General features: G+C 38.1%; 1 protein-coding gene across 1 annotated transcript in view; it reads left to right on the top strand.

Moving 5' to 3' along the window:
• LOC100376866 (solute carrier family 2, facilitated glucose transporter member 8-like) overlaps positions 1–19,016 on the top strand; it is a 55,392-nt gene extending 36,376 nt beyond the window's left edge. Inside the window, exons 9-10 of the mRNA XM_085507914.1 lie at positions 12,727–12,814; positions 14,250–19,016. Coding sequence (XP_085364040.1) covers positions 12,727–12,803 — 77 coding nt within the window. The 3' untranslated portion in view covers positions 12,804–12,814; positions 14,250–19,016. The remainder of the gene's footprint in view (positions 1–12,726; positions 12,815–14,249) is intronic.
• Positions 19,017–19,562: the final 546 nt, after the last annotated feature.

Raw genomic sequence — 19,562 nt, 5'->3', positions numbered from 1 at the left:
TATTTCTGGTGACCATGCCCCTTAATGATATGCGTATTTCTGATGACCATGCCCCTTAATGACATGTGCATTTCTGATGACCATGCCCCTTAATGACATGTGCATTTCTGATGACCATGCCCCTTAATGACATGCACATTTCTGATGACCATGCCCCTTAATGACATGTGCATTTCTGATGACCATACCCCTTAATGACATGTGCATTTCTCATGACCATACCCCTTAATGACATGTGCATTTCTGATGACCATGCCCCTTAATGACATGCACATTTCTGGTGACCATGCCCCTTAATGACATGTGCATTTCTGATGACCATGCCCCTTAATGACATGCACATTTCTGATGACCATGCCCCTTAATGACATGTGTATTTCTGATGACCATGCCCCTTAATGACATGTGCATTTCTGATGACCATGCCCCTTAATGACATGCGTATTTCTGATGACCATGCCCCTTAATGACATGTGCATTTCTGATGACCATGCCCCTTATTGACATGCGTATTTCTGGTGACCATGGCCCTTAATGACATGTGCATTTCTGATGACCATACCCCTTATTGACATGCGCATTTCTGATGACCATGCCCCTTAATGACATGTGCATTTCTGATGACCATACCCCTTAATGACATGTGCATTTCTCATGACCATACCCCTTAATGACATGTGCATTTCTGATGACCATGCCCCTTAATGACATGCACATTTCTGGTGACCATGCCCCTTAATGACATGTGCATTTCTGATGACCATGCCCCTTAATGACATGCACATTTCTGATGACCATGCCCCTTAATGACATGTGTATTTCTGATGACCATGCCCCTTAATGACATGTGCATTTCTGATGACCATGCCCCTTAATGACATGCGTATTTCTGATGACCATGCCCCTTAATGACATGTGCATTTCTGATGACCATGCCCCTTATTGACATGCGTATTTCTGGTGACCATGGCCCTTAATGACATGTGCATTTCTGATGACCATACCCCTTATTGACATGCGCATTTCTGATGACCATGCCCGTTAATGACATGTGCATTTCTGATGACCATGCCCCTTATTGACATGTGCATTTCTGATGACCATACCCTTTAATGACATGCACATTTCTGGTGACCATACCCCTTAATGACATGTGCATTTCTGATGACCATACCCCTTAATGACATGTGCATTTCTGATGACCATGCCCCTTAATGACATGCACATTTCTGGTGACCATGCCCCTTAATGATATGCGTATTTCTGATGACCATGCCCCTTAATGACATGTGCATTTCTGATGACCATGCCCCTTAATGACATGTGCATTTCTGATGACCATGCCCCTTAATGACATGCACATTTCTGATGACCATGCCCCTTAATGACATGTGCATTTCTGATGACCATACCCCTTAATGACATGTGCATTTCTGATGACCATGCCCCTTAATGACATGCACATTTCTGGTGACCATGCCCCTTAATGACATGCGTATTTCTGATGACCATGCCCCTTAATGACATGCACATTTCTGATGACCATGCCCCTTAATGACATGTGTATTTCTGATGACCATGCCCCTTAATGACATGTGCATTTCTGATGACCATGCCCCTTAATGACATGCGTATTTCTGATGACCATGCCCCTTAATGACATGTGCATTTCTGATGACTATGCCCCTTATTGACATGCATATTTCTGGTGACCATGGCCCTTAATGACATGTGCATTTCTGATGACCATGCCCCTTATTGACATGCATATTTCTGGTGACCATGGCCCTTAATGACATGTGCATTTCTGATGACCATGCCCCTTAATGACATGTGCATTTCTGATGACTATGCCCCTTATTGACATGCATATTTCTGGTGACCATGGCCCTTAATGACATGTGCATTTCTGATGACCATGCCCCTTATTGACATGCATATTTCTGGTGACCATGGCCCTTAATGACATGTGCATTTCTGATGACCATGCCCCTTAATGACATGTGCATTTCTGATGACTATGCCCCTTATTGACATGCATATTTCTGATGACCATGCCCCTTAATGACATGTGTATTTCTGATGACCATGCCCCTTAATGACATGTGCATTTCTGATGACCATGCCCCTTAATGACATGCGTATTTCTGATGACCATGGCCCTTAATGACATGTGCATTTCTGATGACCATGCCCCTTATTGACATGTGCATTTCTGATGACCATACCCCTTAATGACATGTGCATTTCTGATGACCATACCCCTTAATGACATGTGCATTTCTGATGACCATACCCCTTAATGACATGTGCATTTCTGATGACCATGCCCCTTAATGACATGCACATTTCTGGTGACCATGCCCCTTAATGACATGCACATTTCTGGTGACCATGCCCCTTAATGACATGTGCATTTCTGATGACCATACCCCTTAATGACATGCGCATTTCTGGTGACCATGCCCCTTAATGACATACATATTTCTGATGACCATGCCCCTTAATGACATGTGCATTTCTGATGACCATGCCCCTTATTGACATGCGTATTTCTGGTGACCATGGCCCTTAATGACATTTGCATTTCTGATGACCATGCCCCTTATTGACATGTGCATTTCTGATGACCATACCCCTTAATGACATGTGCATTTCTGATGACCATACCCCTTAATGACATGCACATTTCTGATGGCCATGCCTCTTAATGACATGTGCATTTCTGATGACCATGCCTCTTATTGACAATGCACATTTCTGATGATAATGCCCCTTAATGACATGCGCATTTCTGATGACCATGCCCCTTATTGACATGTGCATTTCTGATGACCATGCCCCTTATTGACATGTGCATTTCTGATGACCATGCCCCTTAATGACCTGCGTATTTCTGATGACCATGCCCCTTAATGACATGCACATTTCTGATGACCATGCCCCTTAATGACATGTGCATTTCTGATGACCATACCCCTTATTGACATGCGCATTTCTGGTGACCATGCCCCTTAATGACATGTGCATTTCTGATGACCATGCCCCTTATTGACATGTGCATTTCTGATGACCATACCCCTTAATGACATGTGCATTTCTGATGACCATACCCCTTAATGACATGCACATTTCTGATGGCCATGCCTCTTAATGACATGTGCATTTCTGATGACCATGCCCCTTATTGACAATGCACATTTCTGATGATAATGCCCCTTAATGACATGCGCATTTCTGATGACCATGCCCCTTATTGACATGTGCATTTCTGATGACCATGCCCCTTTTTGACAATGCACATTTCTGATGATAATGCCCCTTAACGACATGCGCATTTCTGATGACCATGCCCCTTATTGACAATGCACATTTCTGATGATAATGCCTCTTAATGACATGTGCATTTCTGATGACCATGCCCCTTATTGACAATGCACATTTCTGATGATAATGCCCCTTAATGACATGCGCATTTCTGATGACCATGCCCCTTATTGACATGTGCATTTCTGATGACCATGCCCCTTATTGACAATGCACATTTCTGATGATAATGCCCCTTAATGACATGCGCATTTCTGATGACCATGCCCCTTATTGACATGTGCATTTCTGATGACCATGCCCCTTAATGACATCTGCATTTCTGATGACCATGCCCCTTATTGACATGCGTATTTCTTGTGACCATGGCCCTTAATGACATGTGCATTTCTGATGACCATGCCCCTTATTGACATGTGCTTTTCTGATGACCATACCCCTTAATGACATGTGCATTTCTGATGACCATACCCCTTAATGACATGTGCATTTCTGATGACCATGCCCCTTAATGACATGCACATTTCTGGTGACCATGCCCCTTAATGACATGTGCATTTCTGATGACCATACCCCTTAATGACATGCGCATTTCTGGTGACCATGCCCCTTATTGACATGCATATTTCTGATGACCATGGCCCTTAATGACATGTGCATTTCTGATGACCATACCCCTTAATGACATGTGCATTTCTGATGACCATGCCCCTCAATGACATGCGTATTTCTGGTGACCATGGCCCTTATTGACATGCGTATTTCTGGTGACCATGGCCCTTAATGACATGTGCATTTCTGATGACCATACCCCTTATTGACATGCGCATTTCTGATGACCATGCCCCTTAATTACATGTGCATTTCTGATGACCATACCCCTTAATGACATGTGCATTTCTGATGACCATGGCCCTTTATGACATGCACATTTCTGGTGACCATGCCCCTTAATGATATGCACATTTCTGGTGACCATACCCCTTAATGACATGCACATTTCTGATGACCATGCCCCTTAATGACATGCACATTTCTGATGACCATGGCCCTTAATGACATGTGCATTTCTGATGACCATACCCCTTAATGACATGTGCATTTCTGATGACCATGCCCCTCAATGACATGCGTATTTCTGGTGACCATGGCCCTTATTGACATGCGTATTTCTGGTGACCATGGCCCTTAATGACATGTGCATTTCTGATGACCATGCCCCTTATTGACATGTGCATTTCTGATGACCATACCCTTTAATGACATGTGCATTTCTGATGACCATACCCCTTAATGACATGTGCATTTCTGATGACCATGGCCCTTAATGACATGCACATTTCTGGTGACCATGCCCCTTAATGATATGCACATTTCTGGTGACCATGCCCCTTAATGACATGCACATTTCTGATGACCATGCCCCTTAATGACATGCACATTTCTGATGACCATGGCCCTTAATGACATGTGCATTTCTGATGACCATACCCCTTAATGACATGCATATTTCTGGTGACCATGCCCTTTAATGACATGCATATTTCTGATGACCATGCCCCTCAATGACATGCGCATTTCTGATGACCATGCCCCTTATTGACATGCGTATTTCTGGTGACCATGGCCCTTAATGACATGTGCATTTCTGATGACCATACCCCTTATTGACATGCGCATTTCTGATGACCATGCCCCTTAATGACATGTGCATTTCTGATGACCATGCCCCTTATTGACATGTGCATTTCTGATGACCATACCCTTTAATGACATGCACATTTCTGGTGACCATACCCCTTAATGACATGTGCATTTCTGATGACCATACCCCTTAATGACATGTGCATTTCTGATGACCATGCCCCTTAATGACATGCACATTTCTGGTGACCATGCCCCTTAATGATATGCGTATTTCTGATGACCATGCCCCTTAATGACATGTGCATTTCTGATGACCATGCCCCTTAATGACATGTGCATTTCTGATGACCATGCCCCTTAATGACATGCACATTTCTGATGACCATGCCCCTTAATGACATGTGCATTTCTGATGACCATACCCCTTAATGACATGTGCATTTCTGATGACCATGCCCCTTAATGACATGCACATTTCTGGTGACCATGCCCCTTAATGACATGCGTATTTCTGATGACCATGCCCCTTAATGACATGCACATTTCTGATGACCATGCCCCTTAATGACATGTGTATTTCTGATGACCATGCCCCTTAATGACATGTGCATTTCTGATGACCATGCCCCTTAATGACATGCGTATTTCTGATGACCATGCCCCTTAATGACATGTGCATTTCTGATGACTATGCCCCTTATTGACATGCATATTTCTGGTGACCATGGCCCTTAATGACATGTGCATTTCTGATGACCATGCCCCTTATTGACATGCATATTTCTGGTGACCATGGCCCTTAATGACATGTGCATTTCTGATGACCATGCCCCTTAATGACATGTGCATTTCTGATGACTATGCCCCTTATTGACATGCATATTTCTGGTGACCATGGCCCTTAATGACATGTGCATTTCTGATGACCATGCCCCTTATTGACATGCATATTTCTGGTGACCATGGCCCTTAATGACATGTGCATTTCTGATGACCATGCCCCTTAATGACATGTGCATTTCTGATGACTATGCCCCTTATTGACATGCATATTTCTGATGACCATGCCCCTTAATGACATGTGTATTTCTGATGACCATGCCCCTTAATGACATGTGCATTTCTGATGACCATGCCCCTTAATGACATGCGTATTTCTGATGACCATGGCCCTTAATGACATGTGCATTTCTGATGACCATGCCCCTTATTGACATGTGCATTTCTGATGACCATACCCCTTAATGACATGTGCATTTCTGATGACCATACCCCTTAATGACATGTGCATTTCTGATGACCATACCCCTTAATGACATGTGCATTTCTGATGACCATGCCCCTTAATGACATGCACATTTCTGGTGACCATGCCCCTTAATGACATGCACATTTCTGGTGACCATGCCCCTTAATGACATGTGCATTTCTGATGACCATACCCCTTAATGACATGCGCATTTCTGGTGACCATGCCCCTTAATGACATACATATTTCTGATGACCATGCCCCTTAATGACATGTGCATTTCTGATGACCATGCCCCTTATTGACATGCGTATTTCTGGTGACCATGGCCCTTAATGACATTTGCATTTCTGATGACCATGCCCCTTATTGACATGTGCATTTCTGATGACCATACCCCTTAATGACATGTGCATTTCTGATGACCATACCCCTTAATGACATGCACATTTCTGATGGCCATGCCTCTTAATGACATGTGCATTTCTGATGACCATGCCCCTTATTGACAATGCACATTTCTGATGATAATGCCCCTTAATGACATGCGCATTTCTGATGACCATGCCCCTTATTGACATGTGCATTTCTGATGACCATGCCCCTTATTGACATGTGCATTTCTGATGACCATGCCCCTTAATGACCTGCGTATTTCTGATGACCATGCCCCTTAATGACATGCACATTTCTGATGACCATGCCCCTTAATGACATGTGCATTTCTGATGACCATACCCCTTATTGACATGCGCATTTCTGGTGACCATGCCCCTTAATGACATGTGCATTTCTGATGACCATGCCCCTTATTGACATGTGCATTTCTGATGACCATACCCCTTAATGACATGTGCATTTCTGATGACCATACCCCTTAATGACATGCACATTTCTGATGGCCATGCCTCTTAATGACATGTGCATTTCTGATGACCATGCCCCTTATTGACAATGCACATTTCTGATGATAATGCCCCTTAATGACATGCGCATTTCTGATGACCATGCCCCTTATTGACATGTGCATTTCTGATGACCATGCCCCTTTTTGACAATGCACATTTCTGATGATAATGCCCCTTAACGACATGCGCATTTCTGATGACCATGCCCCTTATTGACAATGCACATTTCTGATGATAATGCCTCTTAATGACATGTGCATTTCTGATGACCATGCCCCTTATTGACAATGCACATTTCTGATGATAATGCCCCTTAATGACATGCGCATTTCTGATGACCATGCCCCTTATTGACATGTGCATTTCTGATGACCATGCCCCTTATTGACAATGCACATTTCTGATGATAATGCCCCTTAATGACATGCGCATTTCTGATGACCATGCCCCTTATTGACATGTGCATTTCTGATGACCATGCCCCTTAATGACATCTGCATTTCTGATGACCATGCCCCTTATTGACATGCGTATTTCTTGTGACCATGGCCCTTAATGACATGTGCATTTCTGATGACCATGCCCCTTATTGACATGTGCATTTCTGATGACCATACCCCTTAATGACATGTGCATTTCTGATGACCATACCCCTTAATGACATGTGCATTTCTGATGACCATGCCCCTTAATGACATGCACATTTCTGGTGACCATGCCCCTTAATGACATGTGCATTTCTGATGACCATACCCCTTAATGACATGCGCATTTCTGGTGACCATGCCCCTTATTGACATGCATATTTCTGATGACCATGGCCCTTAATGACATGTGCATTTCTGATGACCATACCCCTTAATGACATGTGCATTTCTGATGACCATGCCCCTCAATGACATGCGTATTTCTGGTGACCATGGCCCTTATTGACATGCGTATTTCTGGTGACCATGGCCCTTAATGACATGTGCATTTCTGATGACCATACCCCTTATTGACATGCGCATTTCTGATGACCATGCCCCTTAATTACATGTGCATTTCTGATGACCATACCCCTTAATGACATGTGCATTTCTGATGACCATGGCCCTTAATGACATGCACATTTCTGGTGACCATGCCCCTTAATGATATGCACATTTCTGGTGACCATACCCCTTAATGACATGCACATTTCTGATGACCATGCCCCTTAATGACATGCACATTTCTGATGACCATGGCCCTTAATGACATGTGCATTTCTGATGACCATACCCCTTAATGACATGTGCATTTCTGATGACCATGCCCCTCAATGACATGCGTATTTCTGGTGACCATGGCCCTTATTGACATGCGTATTTCTGGTGACCATGGCCCTTAATGACATGTGCATTTCTGATGACCATGCCCCTTATTGACATGTGCATTTCTGATGACCATACCCTTTAATGACATGTGCATTTCTGATGACCATACCCCTTAATGACATGTGCATTTCTGATGACCATGGCCCTTAATGACATGCACATTTCTGGTGACCATGCCCCTTAATGATATGCACATTTCTGGTGACCATGCCCCTTAATGACATGCACATTTCTGATGACCATGCCCCTTAATGACATGCACATTTCTGATGACCATGGCCCTTAATGACATGTGCATTTCTGATGACCATACCCCTTAATGACATGCATATTTCTGGTGACCATGCCCTTTAATGACATGCATATTTCTGATGACCATGCCCCTCAATGACATGCGCATTTCTGATGACCATGCCCCTTAATGACATGTGCATTTCTGAATACAGTGTCACTTTACAACATGCACATTTCTGAAGACATTGTTGTATTGCGACATGCATATTTTTGATGACATTAACCTTTTATGACATGAACATTTCTGAAGTCAGTGGCACTTTACAACAGGCACACTTCCAACGACAAAGCCACTTATGATATGCATAATTTTGACTGCGCTGTTTCATGACCTGCACATTTCTGAAAAAAGTGGTGTTTTATGATGACAATAACCCTTTATGACATGCACATTTCTGAAGTCAGTGTCACTTTACGACGTGCACACTTCCGACGACAAAGCTACTTGTGACATGCCTAATTCTGATGTGATGACAATGCCCCCTTGAATTTTGTTAACAATTTACATGGTACATCGTTACCTAGGTGAAAAACATACATTTACAGAGGAAATATAAAAAATATATATGAAATACCGGTATTTTCAAAAATATTTACCGGTAGAATATTAAATGGCATGTACACACTTACCCATAATGCTTTGCATGAATACTTCCTGTTTATACCTTATAAAGATGTAATATTTACTGGTCTATTTTCTTATACTAACTTATTTTGCCTGTGTGTGTAATTTTATTGCTTATTAAATTAGAAGTATTTTCTTCACTTTGATGTCATCATTTTTCCTGAAAAAATGTGACTGCCATATTAGTATTTATTATTTTGACATGTCTCTGACTACTAATTGAGCAAATACAAAACTATGCATAAGTTTTCAATGAAACCCTAAATTTCATTGTTTTCAGTGCTTAAATGTATAAAATTGTATTAAAATGTATACAATACACATCTTGCACATTTTTGTGTTTTTTTTTCTGTAATTTCTTCATTAATTTTTGACCAAATAGACACTTAATTTCTATTGCTTTTAAGTCTTCATCAAAAATTGTGAAAAAATACGAGGAAAAATTAAATGCTGGTTAAAGGTGGCACATATTGACTTTGCCTTTCGAAGGGTTAATGGGAAAATTAAATGGGTATTTTTTGCAGTTAAAATTGGTAATTATTACGGAGATCTTGAATAATATAAGGTTATTACGAGAATACCTCAAAGTATGCACGAAGACAGTACAGTTGGAGTATCCACCGACGCGCAGCGGAGGTCGGTGCGCGGTGTACTGTCTGAGTGCATACTTGAGGTATACTCGTAATAACCTTATTATTATACATCTTTTCCTTCCAAGGATACATCATGGGAATGCCGAAATTCAAAATGTTTAGAACAGAATCTGCGAACTTCTTTGTGTGTAGTCCGGTCAAACTCTGGTGGCAGCCATGTTTGTTTTTATTATTAGAGGACGCTTACGTGCGTAATCATTTCACATTTCTTTACATGGTAGAATGAAAATACCCCGTAAAATACCGCAAAATAACGGCACGCTGTAACTTGTGGCGTTACGGTGACAGATGTATAATAATAGTATATGTGTCTATTCCATGTATACCTTGAACTCTGATTTTCTCTATGGTCTCTTTCTAACATGAGGGGGTCATCACCTGTGCGTTTGGCAGACGTTCATTGCATGTTGTTGTTTACAAGCATCTACCCATGAGCGTTTGCGTTTTGAATGTATTGCTATAATCGCTGAAGACTCGATTCCAACGTATGCACAGGTGATGACCGCCCTCCGCTTTAATGTTCCACTCTGAGAGCATTTATAAGCTATATTAGGGTCTTGGGAACTATTTGTGAGAAATATTTAACCCGATTTTTAGCACTGCAAATAATGACGATCATTTCAGCTTAAACAATTCTATTTGATGTTGTGTTTGAATTTTTTTTGCTGAAGTTTTTGAATACACACACACTTGGATACACTAAGATTCACTTCTGTTCTGAATTACTGCAGATACACTTATTTAAAACTCATCTGAATCCGAGTGAAACGTAGTTCTCTTCTCAACAGTGCAGAACATCAGACCATCAAGTCATTTAGTTCTAAGATCCGAATAAAGCTCTATGAATACTCTCAGAGTGTAGTTTTAACATGTCACACAGAATCACTGTCTAACTATTAACTTTGACCTTCTGTAACCTTTGACACATCAATAAAAGGGGAAGTCATTTTTGTAAATGCTGTAAGTTTTAATTTGAGCTTGAGCTCCCTCTTGTGTTATATACATTAGTGAGATGCATCATGGGAGTATTCCAACATTCATATGGCTTCATATATTAAAATAGGGATACATCTTGATATAAAATCTAATTAAAATTCAATGTAGGTATGTATAGGCTTACTTTTGAATGTATTGTATAAATTAATAACGACAAGTGAAAAAAATAATATTCGTAAACAAACCAAAATACTGTATATGTATTAAAAATAAATTTAAAAAAAATGGGAATTTAAAAAAAAAAAAATTAAATAAAATTGAAGCCTATACATACATCTTCCTGTCATGTTCCTTCAATTGTATTTGCAATTTGCAGGCCGCAATTATTGATCTACATCAACTGTGCTACAACAATGATGACTTCCCATTATTGACCCTTGACCCTTGACCCTTGAACATCTTTGACACTGCCTACCGGGTATTTTGTATCGTAATATTTTGATGCATTAAGTCACTGCACAAATATTAACTAATGACCTAGTGTGATCACCCTTGACCTTCTAACTTTGACCTCTGCTGCTTTATGTAACTTACTGCACAACTAATAAAAACCAATGACCTTTGATCATCTTCACCTTCAACCTTAACCTATACTATATTTTAACAAAAAATTTGACCTTTCTTTTTCCCCATCACATATTAACTTCACCTCTATTAACTTAACTTGATCTTAATTGTCTGCGTCTTTGAATCTAATGCGATCTTCAACCATTAAACATGTCACTTGTAACATTGACCTTTAGTACATTTTACTCTAGCTTTAACCTCCAGAACGATATTGAACTTATTTACAATTATTATGCAATCACTGCATAAATAATAACCAGTGACCTCTCTGAGAATCATGAACTTTACACACTTTGACCTCTACTGCATTCTTCAACAGTCCTGATCATTTTGGTCTTGATTCAAAAACTTTTTTTGGGGTGTCGGAGATTATAGATTTGATAGTTTTAACTTGGACTGATGTTTTTAAAAAAATAATTGGCCTGGAGTGTTGACTTTCATATTTTTGGTATGCCGTGCTGATACTGAACAAATGGCGGAATGACTTTCTAACTTCATGATTTCATACTTATAATTGTTACAAAGTGGTTTCTTTTATAACTTTCGACCATCAATGGGACCAAGGAATAATCATCCTGACATAAGTTGCACACTCATGTATTTTCTAGTTCTGGCAATAATTATTAAAGGATGGAGGGTGTTGCTGAGCATATTTTTGAATTCCATGTAAACAAACACTATATTTCACATGCATTGTGTACGAGTCCCATATCACCCCTTAACCACTCCTAATTGAAACCATTCACCATGCATAAGTTTAATATTTTCAGTGGTTTGGGATTTTACACATCTTTGTTGTTTTAGAAAGTATTGAAAGTCAGCATGCTCTTATTTTTTTTTTCAAATATGAATATTCATCCAATAACTCAATATTTTTAGATTCCAATAATTTATTTGTTATGAAATCATAGAATTAATTTATGTTTTGAACTCATCTACTGAATTAAAACCATATGAATATGCCAAATTTATTTCATTTTTATGATTATCCTTTTCACAGTTAGGCTGCCCTCTAGATCGATTTGGAGTATATTTTCGGTGTTTTGGGCAGAATTTTAATGATTAGGTACCCATTCTGACAGACTTTTGTGTCCCTATCTAGTTGTCAAGTCAATTGTGTCAGAGAGACATCCATTGCAGGACAGTGATGTAGAAGATGAGGAAACGGGCAAGGAATAGTGCTTATAGGTGTAAGTATAGTGTGGATTAGATCTGGATTTCATATTTAATAGTACGCAAGTTTCTTAAACCACTAGTCGCATTGAAACTTTGGAAAGCGAAACCTGTGAAGAATGAAGCCTGATGTACTAGTATATCAACATATATTGAATTCAATTTGTGATAGTTTATTTTTATAGAGAGGAAATGAAAAAAAAAAAAAACATTTTCACAAAATGAGTTGTTTGTTTACTCTTTTACTCTATTTTAAGTATCAAGGATATGTATACTATACCATGCTGCTACTGTACATTATAATTGTTATCACCTACCCCGCCCCCCCTCTCCAAATTCACCATTAAATGGTCATGCAGTTCTCATCAGAAATCATAGTATTATAATTCTGTATTCAATTTTGTTCTCAGCACCAATATACATTCTACATAACACAACCACACACACACACATACAGGTGTCCCATGAATTGTGGAGCCACCATTGAATTAACTTGTAATATAGTTGAATTAATTTTTAATATAGTTGCGATATGAACTCGATTAAAACGCGTTCCTATATAGGGTTGCGTTTTAATTGGAGTTTAATTAAACTCACTTACAATGCAATACAATACAATGGAGAATTGCACTTTAATTAAGTTTAATTAAACTAGAGTTGAATATCCCGTGACTGAACATAAAAATGTTTGCGAAGCTTAGGTTTAGTATCGGGGTAAGGTATGGTATAATTATATTAATATTAATATAAACTGAATCATACCTTCCCCGATACTAAACCTAAGCTTTGCAAACCTGACTTAAATTTGATTAAATATTAATATAAATTATGAAACATTGTGAAGCCCCATGTTTGGGGCTCCACTTGTACAAAGGGCTCCACTTTGTTTCTGTATGTCTGGACTACTGTCTCTACTTCTACGTCTACACCAACACACACACACACACACACACACACACCCTTGCAGTAAGTTGCTGGGAGCCTGACTGTGATGGGGTTTCCATCATGTCCAGACTCCAAGCAAATCAGCTCTGCCATACGAATGCTCTGCAAAAAAAAATGACAAACTTATTCACATAAAATCTCATGCACTCAGTATTCACCTTATTGTTTATAACCAACTCTACTGCACTGATTCATAAAATTATCTTCACATAAACATACTTTTAATAGTTCTATGCCATTGGTGGTGTTTGTGCAGTGACTGTATTTTATAGATTTATAGACGTGTACAGTTTCATTGCATGCAGGTAGCAAGTGTACCGGGTAATTTATGCAAATTAACATAAGGTGGCTAATTAAGGGCAAACACTGTATGTATGATAACATGTTTATACTCCATGACAGGGTCCATTTTATCAACAATTAACTGTATTGGGCTATTGTATTTGTATTTTTTTTAATTTTATTCTGCTTCTTGCCTCTTATGTTGCAATATTTGCCTTATTTCAGGACAGCTTTACCGGTAAATTAATGATGTCTGCTGTGACCAAAGAGGACTTCACCATGACAACAACAGTGCTTAATTCTCTCTTATTTGTTAAAAAAAGAAATTTGATCAGTCCAGATCCCCTTATTATATAATATACCGTAAAATCTGTATTAGAAGTCGCACCCATTTTTTTTCAACAATTGAAAACGAAAAATTCACCATTTCTCATATGTGCAGATGCTCAAATAGAAGCTGCATCCCTTCTGTTGCATTGCACCATTTCAATAGAAGCCGCAGCTTCTAATACAGATTTTACAGTACTATAATGATACATTTGCTGCTACAGTAGTCAGTGTGACTATTAGAGGATGCGTTACAGACAACGTATTTATAGGAAGAAATGCATCATATCTGAAATATATACACAGTAATAGTAATTAATGCATAATAATAAAATTAAGGTATGTACTCGGGTTTACATCAAAGATTGATACGACTCAGCTGGTTCCACATTCACATCAATCTCAGCTGCTCAAAGATTGATACGACTCAGATGATTCCACGTTCACATCGACCTCTGCTATGTAAAGATTGGTATGACCATAACTTTAAGACGAGATTAACCATAGACCTTAGAATACTGTAAAATGAATATTTTTCACTGGGTTTAAATTTCACTCATTTAGCATTTCAGGCATATTCAGTGGGTTTTAAATTCATGGTTTTATCATTTAGATAATGTGTTCTATGCTAAATTGTACATATTCACTGGGTTTTAATTTAGCACATTTTCCAGTCATCAAAATGAGCAAAATTAAAACCCAGTGAATAATTAACACTTTTACAGTGTGTATTTTAAAGTCTATGGATTAAATGATATGTGGTTGTGGGATAAGTTTCAGTTTCATCATATGTTGTACCACGTACTATTAGTTACTCTGGGGCGTATTTTGTGTATTTTTCGCAGATATATCTTATTTGCTTTGATCTGCGCATGTAATGGTTTGTTTGTTTTTTACTGCACAGGTTTTAGTGATCTTGAAATGTATTAAATATGGGACATGAATTGAATTGAGTAATGCAGTATGGGTAAACATAAAAAATTTCAATCACATAGATGTACTGGTAGCAATTCTATCAACGTACATGCTCAATTAGGGACGATGTCAAAAGATCGATGTCGGATAAAAAACTTAATTCCTTTATTTTTTGTCCAAACCCCCCTACCCCCACTGAAACTTAATTGATAAATATTGGTCATGGCGTCAGACTACATTCACATTAAATACAAATTGATAATCGGACAGTAGTATTGCATAGCAGTTGGTTGTCGGGTGGGTGTAAAAAGACTTTACATTTGACGCACAGATTTACACTCGAACCAAACCATTTTTAGCTCCGCTGTCGACTTTTTCGAGCGGAGCTTATCATATGAGTGATTGTCCTCCGTCGTCCGTGTCAATGTTTTACTTTTTCGACTTCTTCTTGAAAACTACAAGCCTGAATGCTTTGATACTTGGTGTATATGTACCTTGGGTAGACCTCTCTCAGATTTATTCATTTCATGATGATATCTTTAATTCTCTAATTTTGGTGAATATTTTTGTCATTTTTGGTAAAAAGTGATATTTTCGACTTCTTGTTAAAAAACGCAAGTCCAATTGCTTTGATATTATATATATAGGTACTACATGTGGACCTCTCTCAGATTTGTTTATTTTGTAATGATATCTTTAATTCTCTAATTTTGATGAATATTTTTGTAATTTTTGGTAAAAATGTGATATTTTCTTCTTGTTAAAAACCACAATCATTTATGGTGAAAAATGATATTTTTTAATCCTTGTTGAAAACAGCAAGTCCCATTGCATTGATACTATACATATTGTTCATTTTCTATTGATATCTTCAGTTCTTAATTGAAATGTGCATTGCTAACAGCGGAGCTACCTCAGCCAAGAGGCTGCTTGTTCTGTTTTTTTTTTCTTTTTCGGTTATTTCTGTCCATGATTGGTTAAAAAAAAAACGAACTACAAATACTCCAAGATTTTTTTGACTTCATTAAAAAATAAAATCGTTTTTGTAGGATGGAAACTTTTTGAGATCAAAACGCCCCATTCCCAAACTAAAGGAAATAAGTTTTTTATCCGACATCGATCTTTTGACGTCGTCCCTTACCAATACAAAATGTATGATATATTTCCTTCCTGAGGTAGTTTAACAGTCTCTATTGAAATCATTTTACCAGTAAGAATTTCTACTGGTAATTCTAAACTTGTGCCCCCCCCCCCCCATTTAATTGTATGTACCCTCTTCTGGACACGTATAGTTATCTAGAGGGGCATATACAATAACATTGAGAGTTGGAGTGTTAAGGTTATTTTCGTGTTTGCTTTACCCCTTGGATTTATCAGGTGACTTGAGCATGTCATGTGATTTTAATGTCAGGTGACTTGAGCTTGTCACATGACATGTCAGGTGACATGAAAATTTCTCATGATTTTGTTTGCAAAACTATGACCTAACCTTACCTATGAAAGAAAGAAGGAAATATAACTGCTTTTGATTTATTGGAATTTAATTTAATGAGTTAAACTTATAGTGATGCGACTTGAGACACCAGTTAGACAAGAATGTGTACGGTCTAGTTTGCCAAAAGGGGCTGCTATTTTCTGGGCAATTGCAATATACTGGTAATTTGAAATTCTAGCTACATACTTTTTGTTTGCTACCATTTAAACTTATTACTTGATTTTGATGACTTTTGCCATATGTCTCTATTTTATTCTCTTTTGCTAAACAGAACCCTGATGAAAATAATATTGACACCGAACTACTTTTTTTATTATTCTTACGGCAGAAGAGATTTCTCAGATTGCAAAATTTCAGTTGAGTACATATGGTGAGAAAACTGCTTGATGACTCGTATCTGAGTCAATAGTAGGTCATTGCGCGTTCATTATGCGAAATCTTGCGTATTGCGTTGAAGATGGGAAGTCATTGCTGCAAAAATCAAACGATTCTGAACTTGAATTTCGGTTTTCTTTTTTTAGCTCCGCTGTCGACTTTGTCGAGCGGAGCTTATCATATGAGTGATTGTTCGTCGTCATCCGTGTCAATGTTTTACTTTTCCGACTTCTTCTTGAAAACTACAAGCCTGATTGCTTTGATACTTGGTGTATATGTACCTTGGGTAGACCTCTCTTAGGTTTGTTCATTTCATGATAATATCTTCAATTCTCTAATTTTGGTGAATATTTTTGTCATTTTTTGTAAAAAGTGATATTTTCGACTTCTTGTTAAAAACCGCAAGTCCAATTGCTTTGATATTACATATATAGGTACTACTTGTGGACCTCTCTCAGATTTGTTCATTCTGTAATGATACCTTTAATTCTCTAATTTTGGTGAATATTTTTGTCATTTTTGGTAAAAAGTGATATTTTCGACTTCTTGTTAAAAACCACAATCATTTATGGTGAAAAATGATATATTTGAATTCTTGTTGAAAACAGTCCCATTGCATTGATACTATGCATATTGTTCATTTTCTAATGATATCTTCTGTTCTTTAATTGAAATGTGCATCGCTAACAGCGGAGCTATCTCAGCCGAGAGGCTGCTTGTTTTTTGGAGCTGTATGTTGAAATGCATTTTTTTCAGAAGGCGTTGATGACATAATCAAATGTTTGTAGCACATTTATTTGTGTGTATATCCCAGTTTGTTGAAAATATGTTTATGTGTCTCATATCACATGTTTTGAGCTGCAAGGATGCTATGACCATTGTTTTGCCATGTTCGTATGTATAATTTCATGCATAATGTGGGATCTCACAGTGAACAGGAAATATTTAATCACGTAACACTTTTGAAACAAAAGAGGGTGATAATTTTGATAATCTAATAGATTCACAGTCTATATAGAGGGACTGTGATAGATTGAATGCTCACGAACAACTTTCATGTTTTGTATAGAGGCTGATAGTACATAGTTTATTTACAAAGTTTACATGTTACTGTAAAACACTTTATTTTCGCTGGAATTAATTTTCGCTGAAAAGACTTTTTGGGTGTTTCGTATGGATTTTAGTTTCACTGAATCAACCCATTAGCGGAAATTAATTTTAAGCGAAAATAAAGTATTTTACAGTAGTTTTCAAAACTTCAGTGGAAGTAAAAATTGTATAAACAATATTATACTCTGTAATATGTGGAATTTAATTTCTTTGTTGTTTAGAATTTTTAGAATTTTGGTCGAAAAGTGTGAGAATGTCACAAGTGTGAAAAATTATTATCATTTATGCTGATTAGTCTGCCAATTTTGCCAATTTCTGTATTTTTGTTTCAAATTTTGACCTGTTGTTGAATTTTTGAGTGACTTCTAAAAAAATAGATATAAATTTATAAATTTTCATAGTTGGATAATTGTGAAAATAGTTTTTAGCTCAAAGCTATTGCAAGTGCTTAATTCTGCATCATTGCGTATTTTTTGCACAAGTGTTTTAGATACCACACTTCCTGTAATGTACTTATTGACATTTTTGCATCAAACAAATGCACATTCTGTGGATTGTGTCCTTTCCTTGCACCATGATCAAACCTACGGTATATTTAATCAACAAAGAAATTATATGAAAATACAACTCTACCATGTACAATATTAGAATATTTTGAGGTTTAACAAAAAAAAATCATGTTCTTCCATTATAAGTTGTTTGGTGATATGGTAATGGCTGTATTTTTGCTTTGCATATTGGGAATAAATGTACAATTTTTTAAGTGGTTATTTATATTTTATTTTTTTGAGTATAACTGTTGAGTGATAAAGGTTGCCATTCTACCCGATTCAACAACTGCTATATATAGCGCCTTCTAACCTATTATTGTTTTTGCCATGACAACACTTACCCGGTAGCTACTAAGTGTCACAGCTGGGCATTAGCGAAGTGGTGTACAGCAAATGGTGGGCTGCATAGACTGGGCTAAAAAAGGGTATACTGCAAATCCGTCTAACCCCCCCCCCCCCCCGTATGTTTTCGTACATGTCAAATTTGTACAAACCATAGGGTGGAATCAGAATACCATTTCGTCACTGAGTGTACCAGACTCAACCCGACAAGGGATAAATTCTTCATCACAATTGTCTCCTTTTATCCCACATTTAGTATATTCAACAACACCCATAAATCCTACTTTATCATGGATCCTCCATCTGATATTGCTCACTCGGTTGGATCACACCTTTATCAAATGTACAATCTTAGAGAATACTTTGTTGCTGTGTGATTTTTTCTGTATGTTTTTTTTTTTTCCCATACCTCCAGAAATGGAA

The sequence above is a fragment of the Saccoglossus kowalevskii genome, chromosome 14 (assembly GCF_978046115.1).
Source record: "Saccoglossus kowalevskii chromosome 14, keSacKowa6.1, whole genome shotgun sequence".
In the NCBI taxonomy this organism is placed as follows: Eukaryota; Metazoa; Hemichordata; class Enteropneusta; family Harrimaniidae; genus Saccoglossus; species Saccoglossus kowalevskii.
The sequence above is the reverse complement of the archived record's forward strand: the minus strand, read 5'-3'. Positions and strand labels throughout refer to the sequence as shown.